General features: G+C 41.2%; 1 protein-coding gene across 1 annotated transcript in view; it reads right to left on the bottom strand.

Moving 5' to 3' along the window:
- The window catches only part of UGDH (UDP-glucose 6-dehydrogenase), a 13,516-nt gene extending 4,901 nt beyond the window's left edge, over positions 1-8,615 (bottom strand). Inside the window, exons 1-6 of the mRNA XM_009641267.2 lie at positions 8,445-8,615; positions 6,030-6,131; positions 4,430-4,630; positions 4,147-4,344; positions 3,501-3,648; positions 1,658-1,752 (exon numbers count right to left, since the gene is read on the bottom strand). Of these exons, the coding sequence (XP_009639562.1) occupies positions 1,658-1,752; positions 3,501-3,648; positions 4,147-4,344; positions 4,430-4,630; positions 6,030-6,131; positions 8,445-8,606 (906 nt within the window). The 5' untranslated portion in view covers positions 8,607-8,615. The remainder of the gene's footprint in view (positions 1-1,657; positions 1,753-3,500; positions 3,649-4,146; positions 4,345-4,429; positions 4,631-6,029; positions 6,132-8,444) is intronic.
- Positions 8,616-8,819: the final 204 nt, after the last annotated feature.

Genomic DNA, 8,819 nt, shown 5'->3' with positions numbered 1-8,819 from the left:
TTTTCGTAACTTCTTTCTGTAGGTATGTTTTCAAGGAATGAAGATTTCAGTATTACAGAGCCCTGCCCTGTCTAAAGGCCAGAGAGCATAAAAGTTAAGATTCTACGGCTGCTCTGATCAGCATATCCTCCAGAATTTGCATCCTGTTCTCAGACTAGTCTGACATGTCCCATGTACACACACTGGGATGAGCTGCTGACAGTGCAGAGTTCAGGCCAAAGAGAAGGGGTTCACACAGGTGCATGTGTCTGCCTTACATGACTTGACCAGTGTGGGCTGGGATAGATAGACCTCTGCAAGATGACAGTGCTCTGAGGAAGCAGGAGGTGCAAGTAAGGGGTTGCACTACATGAACACATGAGCACTCTTTACCTTATTCTAACTCTGCAGCAGCTGTTCTTAGTATCTGATTTGTCCACAGCTTAATATGCCATATAGAAACACTGCAAAGAGTTGCTTTTAAAACAGAGTAAGAGAGCACAAAAGTCACAAGGCTTATGCACAAGTCTTATGAGAAGCAGCTGAGGGAACTGGGATTGTTTAGCCTGGAGAAAAGGCTGAGGGGAGACCTTATCGCCCTTTACAACTGCCTGAAAGGAGGCTGTAGTGAGGTGGGTGTCAGTCTCTTCTCCCAGGTAACAAGCGATAGGACAATCGGGGGTTGGACTAGATGACCTCTAGGGGTCCCTTCCAACCCAAAACATTCTATGATTCTATGATTCTATGAAGAGGAAATGGCCTCAAGTTTTAGAGACATGGTTTAGTAGGGGACAGGTATGGTTGGACTTGATGATCTTAAAGGTCTTTTCCAACCAAATGATTCTATGATTCTCTAAGTTGTGCCAGGGAAAGTTTAGATTGGATATTAGGAATTATTTCTCCACCAAAAGGGTTGTCAGGCACTAAAACAGGCTGCCCAGGGAAGTGGTTGAGTCCCCATCCCTGGAGGTATCTTAAAGATGTGTAGATGTGGTGCTTAGGGATATGGTGTAGTGGTGGATGTGGCAGTGCTAAGTTAACAGTTGGACTTGATGATCTTAAAGGTCTTTTCCAACCTAGACAATCCTACAATTCTCCATGATTCTAAAAGCATTAAAAGCACTTTGAACTAGTTTTACATTAACAATGCAACCTTTTTGGTTTTTGTTAAATGAAAAACACACCTCCACACAGAGCAAAGTGTTAAGTGTCCTTTGGGTTGCCAAGATAGCAAGTAGGTTGCATTTTGAGAAGGATCCTTGTGATGACAAAGGACAGAGCCAACCAATTGCTCCTTCAAGACAGTATTAACTCTCCCTATTCATCAGATTATCATTCAGTTAGTTCCTGCAGTTCCTGCTGCTCCAGGGATTGCCTGTTGTCTGCTTACATCTTATACTGAGTAAAAGCAGTAGTTCTTGAAGCAAATATCAGAACCTAGGGCTCCTTCTCTTTCCTACTCTGCCAATTCATCCAAGTCCTACACTGAACCAAACCTCTCCTAGATGCTTGCACAAGGTTAATGCAGTATGTTAGTGAAGAATGACCAACATTAAGGTACCTGCTCCTTAAAACTGAAACACAGATTATACATGGACAAGGCTCAAAAGTTCAAAGCCTGAGAGCTGAATGCTGAAGAAACACCACCACCTAAAAAAAATTAGTGAAGAACTTGTACCTGTTGCCAATAGCGGGCTACTTCAGGTAAGTTCAGTGCCTCACAGAGGTACACTAAATTCAAGACATCCTTCTGAAAACAGCTACCTCCGAACCCTGAAAGAGAAAATGGTTATTTTACAGGTGACTAAAGGTATATTCTAACCCAATCTTTAGAATCAAGTCAGTTTTGGCAATCACTGACATAGTCAGCATTATATTTTTCCTGGTATTTCACTGCTAGCAAATTAAAACCTTAAGAATCTCTCAAAATCCAATTCCTGGATCTATTTATTTCGCCAGTTACAGAAGCCCTAAAATCTGCTTCAGGTTGCACTAAAATAAATGGAAGTTTTAACCTAGTCTCAGCAAAACATGTGATTAAGACAGCCCCTAGTTTTTTATTATTATAAGTGGGTAGACAAGCTCCTGGGTTTGCTCTCCCCCCGCTTAGAGATTTAGATAAGTATTTCTCAGAGCAAGTATGTTAATATTAGGTTCTTTCCTCCCTCACCCCCAAATGGACATCTAATCATTGCCAAGAGCCAAAGATCACCATAGATAAAGCAGAACTGAGACAATTAATAGAGGGATCCATGACCCCTAGAACTGGGACTCTCCTGAGCAAAGCAGCGACATATTGTATAATAGACTATTTCACTTGGAAGGGGCCTACGATGACCATCTAGTCCCACTGCCTGACCCAATTCAGGGCTGACCAAAAGTTAAAGCATATTATTAAGGACATTGTCCAAATGCCTCTCAAACACTGGCAGGCCTGAGGCATCGACCACCTCTCTAGGAAGCCTGTTCCAGTATTTGACCACTCTCTCCGTAAAGGAATGCTTCCTAATATTCAGTCCAAACCTCCCCTGGTGCAGCTTTGAACCATTCCCATGCATCCTGTCACTGGATACCAGGGAGAAGAGCTCAGCACCTCCTTCTGCGCTTCCCCTCCTCAGGAAGCTGTAGAGAGCAATGAGGTCCCCCCTCAGCCTCCTTTTTTCCAAACTAGACAAGCCCAGAGTCCTTAGCCACTCCCCACAGGACATGTCTTCCAGCCCTGTCACCAGCTGTGTTGCCTCCTGGATGCATTCAAGGACTTTCACATCCTTCTTAAATCGTGGGGCCCAGAACTGCACACAGTATTCAAGGTGAGGCTGCACCAATGCTAAATATAATTAAGGAATTGTAGAAGGAATTATAATAACCTAATAGGAATTTTGGTAATGTATTTGCTACCTATTTTTCACTCTTGCGTAAACTCTAGGAGAGGTTATATTTAATAAGGCTTTTTTAAAGTCACACTTTCTCTTCCTAGCATGAAGACTGTAACCATACAGATACGTTTTAGTCTTGTTCTGTAAGTCTGAAAGCTTGTTGTACTGACCACCACTTTATCACATCTCACTCTCTAGTGAATTCATCCTACAAATTAGAAGTTGCCATCACACATTCTGACCTAGAGGCATCCACCTTCCTCAGGTCACTGCCAGCAACTCCCAAACAAAATTGCAGCAGTTACAATTGGGAAGACATCTTGGAGAGCACCATCATCAGTGATGCTTCAGAAAAATGAAGTTGTAACTTTTTTTCCCAGTGTCCCAGGCAGGATAAACCATGCACTCTGAACTGTCAGGTTTCAGATTGCCAGGGTCTAGACCAACCTCAGTCCTAGACATTTTACCAGAAAAACCGATTTAGGCTAGTAGTCTACAGCAGTATTTTCACACACTCATGCTGAAGAACACTTAAAGTATCAGATCAGTTACTTCAAAACACTACTAGTAGACCTACTGCACTATTAAACTGAAGGCCAGAAGAAAAAGAAAAAAAAAAAAAAGAAAAAAGGATTTTTTGTTTACCAACACTGGCTTTGAGAAACTTATTTCCAATTCTTTGGTCTGTTCCAATAGCTCTTGCTACTTCTTCAACATCTGCTCCTGTAGCTTCACACAGAGCACTGATTGAGTTAATGCTGCTGATTCTTTGGGCAAGGAAAGCATTAGCTGCCTGTAAATAAAAAAAAAACCATAGTAAAGAGAACCTGATTCTTCCAGAAACCAAGACACCCAGACTGAAGGGAGTTACTACCCAAAGGGTACTTCAGTATCTATGTAACTCTGTTGAGATACAAAATGGTAACATAACTAGTTTAAGACATCAATGCCAGTTAATGGGATCTAAGAAAAATAATGTAATGCTTAACTTGCAGAGTTTGAAACATTTTATGATAGTAACCAGTTTCTGCAGCACTGGAGGCTTACTCACAGTAATAAGTAACACAGCAGTAAGAGTGAGAAAAGGATTTCATGGGAAGTTGGTATCATCTGTTAGCTCAGCTGAGAAAACTGGAAAAGATGAATATCCTTTGACATATATACTGGGTCCCTCCCAGCCTCGTCTGTCTTTCCTAGCTGCATCATTCAGTGTCAGTGAACTTCTGCTTCTGAGCTTTGTCCCACTTGCACCCTTTGCTCACTGCAGACCACGGCAGCCAGTAACACTAACCAGTTTAGAAAGTTCTGATGACCAGGTATTGGTCGTGAGGATTTTTTCTTTGGGCACCCAGTGCTCATAAACAGCACAAAGAGCACGAACAGCTTTCTGTCCCTCTGGAGAATCATCTCCACCGATAAGCACTCTGTCCGGGTTCTTCAGGTCCTTGATGGCTGTTCCTTCTGCGAGGAACTCTGGGTTAGACAGCACCTACAGGCACAGAAATCAAGACCGACAGATAAAAGCCAAAAGCAACAACCGGCCTTTAAATACACAACTCAAAGATTACGCTTACCTGCAAATCCAAGTTAGGCTTAGTGTTAGCATCAAATATTCGACGAATGCTCTCCGCAGCACGTACTGGAACCGTACTTTTCTCAGTGACAATTTTATAGCCATTTGAATTTTGTACAATTCGTCTAGCACAAGCTTCGATGTATTTCAGATCAGCTGCTCGGCCTTTTCCCATCCCATAGGTCTTTGTCGGAGTGTTAACCTAGTTACAAATACATGGAGGGGGAAGAAATGTTACAGGTGTCTTAACACAGGAGGTACTGATGAGGTGAAATTGTTAAGAATGACAGACACTTTCTTTCCCAGAGTCCAGCTTGCTTCTACCCCAGAATTATTATAGTTACCGTATCAGATGAACAGCTATTAGCTTTCTCAATTACCCATTTTGTCTTCTAAAGAAAGTTCATTGGCCTCTATTCAAACAGAATTTAAACAAGAGCAATTCATAGCAGCTCTGCAGGCTTTGCTGAAACCTCGTCCTTATTGTGGGAACAGCAGTAATTTCTTCACAATTACAGCCAGCCACCTTTAGTTTCCTGTCCCACATTAGGAGTGTGAAAATTCACATTATAAGAATCTTGCAGCTAGTGAGGCAGGCATGGTTTAAACCACTTTGCAGTGAAACCTAAGCGTAGAGCTGCTGAAAATTGCTATACTGAAGTACACAGAAAAGGCAACATGAGGGAAAACACGTCATTTAGATTAAGACAGAGAGTCCTTTTCATCACAAACTGAAAGAAGAAATGGCAACAACATGTAAAAAACAACAGCATGTTTTAAGCCAAGGACAGGTGCCAATATATGGGCTGTATCAGTGGCAGTCATCCAGCCCAGTAGCATTCATTTTAGACTTAATGAATGGAGAAAAATACTATCAGAAAGAGAGCTCTGTACTGAGGTGCCCTAACAATGAGGAGCAATCAAGAAAAGAGGACTTAAGTAACAAAAATAACTCAGCGTGGCCAACCAAGATGAATAGCAATCAGTTCTTTTGGATTTTGCATTAGGAACAACCTTCTGAATTACAAAAGGTCACACTATTTATGTTTGACTGGATCCTTTTCCTCGTGGTGTCAACAGCTTATAAATATTAAAGCTAGAAAACGTTGAAGCCAGCCCCTCTTCCATCAGTACACAGCTTTTTTAAAGGCTTCTAGAACTAAGTTATCATTGTAACCCAATAATCAGTATATGATCTCGCATCCCTATCTAGGAGCCACACCAGTATCCCATAGATTTCAGTACTACACTCCAGTGACAGAGCTGCACTATATCCTGCTCTAAGACCCCATACATCTAACCAAGCTAAACATCAACATTATCATTCTGACTTAGAGACTGTTCATTTGTCAAACATTCTACTGGCTATAAGAAACATAAACAAAAAAGCTTACTTAACACTTTTCCCACAGTACACAGAAAGATTGTGACACAGTGACATAACATTGCTAACTGAATCTGTATGACAAAACAAAGGCCTCTTCCTAGCATAAGAGCAACATAATGATTTGATAAGAAAGAGGAGGGGTAAAAAAAAAAAAAAAAAAAAAAAAAAAAAAAAAAGATGACACACACAACCACCTTCTCCCCCCTAAACTTACTGAAATAAATACAAGATCAGCTTCTCTAATGGCATCATCAATACTGGTAGAAAAGAAGAGGTTTCTTCCTCGACAGGATTCTACCACTTCTTTTAACCCTGGCTGGAAAAAAAAGCAGAAAAAAAGCAGTTAAGGTTAATGCAGTTAGAAGAACAGTAAACTGCATGCCCAAACAAAGAGCATATTATTTCAGATACAGGAAGACTTTTTTTTTTTCCTCAGTGTGGAAGGTTTTTAGTCTGCCAGATGTAAAGTAAAGCTTCTGTAGATTTACATAGTGAAAAAATAAAGCTCTTCCTTATTCAAAACACTCAAAACGTTGCCTCAAAACTTTCAGCCACACTGAATTGTTATGTGCACAACCAGATTTTAGGCTCCAGTTATTCCCATGCTCAATTCTATTACCATGAGCAACAACTAAAGAAATACCTGTAGAGTGATGTTAAGTAGATTCAAGAAGCAAAATCTTGCAATATTCCCTAGGCTGCAAATAAAAGAGGTTGTCCCAACTCTCCTTTTCCCTCAGCTACACATTCCACAATCTCCCCAACAGCAGATTTAAAACTGATTCAGCACACCCCCACCCCACCCCCCCAAAGAAGTCTTCCACCAAATCAGCAAGCCCAGATCCAATGAAAGAAAGACACTGGAGACACGCAGGAGATAAAGCCCACTGCTTTTGGCAACCGCTCATGTTTGGACCAGATTAAGCTTATCCTGGCACCACACCTGCAGCATGGAAGAATCACAGGCACAATTGGATGAGATGATTTCAAGAGACACATGCTATGCCGGAATGTTTTCCCTTCCCTTAACACCTCCACACAGACAAGAGAAGCAGGAGGCCATCTGTACATGAGCAATCCTCTGTATTAGAATAGTCTACAAAATGATTTAACTAAGATATAGTTGTCATAAATAAACTTTATTGAAAAATAAAAAGTTATACACTGTAACCTGGCAATCAAATCTCCAACTTGAGAGATGCCTACCATGACACAAGCTATCTGAGTAAGTGCCAGAAAGGCAAGGTTCACTGGAGGGAGAGAGACGAAAACAAAGCAGAAGCTGTCTTATGCAAGACATTTTTGCCCTCTCACTTCATAGCAAATACCTACTTAAAAGGAAAACAAAGGTCAGCACAGGCAGAATAACAAGTGTTACAACCCATCAAATGTTCCAACTATGGTATTCCTGGGATGTAAGTAAGAAGGCAGCCCACTAGACAATTTCTGACACTGGAAAGAAAAAACCCACCCAAAAATACAAAAAACCTCACTGTGCAATGACTCAATATTACAACTGTCTGAACTAATTCTTGGCAGTTTTCGTGCATTCTTTGTAAGCAAAGGACACCATTCCAGGAAACAGATGTTGCGAGTTTGGTGGTGGTGTTTTTTTTTTTTAAAAAAAAAAACATGCCAAGACTAGCTCTACTTTAACTCATTCAGTCTAAGTGTCTATAGAAAACAAAGTGTTTGCTTTCATGATCTTTATTAATTTCTCACCTGCTAATCTGAGCATTATACATGTTTTTCTTTGAGTATGTATGACAAAGGAGGCCTATTCATCTTCACTTAAAGAGTCACAATATAGGTTTGGCTTCCAGAGGAGAAAAAACCCACCCTGTATTAGTGTTACAGCACAGATAGGATTCAGAAGACTTCTTACAGAAGAAGAGTAACTGTTAGTACCAGGCAACATGCCTTGTCTTTGGGAGCAGAGCAAAGACAATTTTTCACTCCCATTAAAAAACCTCAAACCTATAAAAAGAAAAAAGAGACCTATTCTTTAAGGATGAAAAAGAGTGAGAAATAACAAGTGTAAGAGCAACAAAGTAGAAAAATGCTTTATATATATTTTCAAATTAAAGTCATTCTGTAACAAAGGAGTGACAGTGTGATGCATTTAAAAATAATTTTTATCTGGCCTAGTCTTCCCAGGCCAGATTGGAGGCTTATGGCAGAAGTGAATCCCCATCTTACAACATGGTTGAGATGGGCAGCACAGATTGGATTTTGGCAGTATTCAGAACAGGAATAAAGCTTACCACCCAGTATTACACATTCGTATCATGCTACAATACAGCAGATAATATCTGTAACGGAGGGGTGTTATGATTAAATTGGGTCCCGAAAGAAAGTCAGCACGATTTAGCACAATTCACTGTCTATAAAATTACATTTTTCCTTACTAGGCCCTTCATATATAATCCTTAAATACCTGCCTGCACTAGACATACTGTTATTTCAAAAACCTGGTTTAATGAGTGGTAGCGTCAAGCAGCTGTTCCAGCTTCCTTTTTGAAGGACATCATTGTGCTATACTTCTCAAGGTTCAGAAGCGGGCCACGCGGTGGGAGGGAAGCAAACGCAACACTGGCTGGAAGAAGAGGCAACAGCGAGAGACATTTACCTCATAGATGGGGAGCGTATCCGAATTCCAGGCATTGATTCTGGCCTCATTGACATCCACAACCGTAACTTTGATATTGGGGCACATCTGTGCAATAACACTACAGGTTGGCCCACCAACATAACCAGCACCGATGCAGCAAATCTTCCTAATTTCAAACATGATTGCTCTAGGAAGAGGAGGAGAGGAAAAGGAGAATCAGGAGTCATAAATGAAAATACGGGCCGACAACTCAAGAAAATACAAGAGAATTAATGATCTGAGGTTTTACGATGCTGCCCCCGAGAGAAACGGTTTTCTCACGGCCGGTGTCTCGGAACGAGGGGCAGCTGCTCCCTCCCGCCCGGGAGGGCTCCGGAGCCCGCCCCGCTCAGC

This window comes from Egretta garzetta, unplaced genomic scaffold (genome assembly GCF_000687185.1).
Source record: "Egretta garzetta isolate BGI_Z169 unplaced genomic scaffold, ASM68718v1 scaffold256, whole genome shotgun sequence".
NCBI classification, from domain to species: Eukaryota; Metazoa; Chordata; class Aves; order Pelecaniformes; family Ardeidae; genus Egretta; species Egretta garzetta.
Note: the sequence above shows the minus strand (reverse complement) of the source record. Positions and strands in the feature narration are given on the sequence as shown.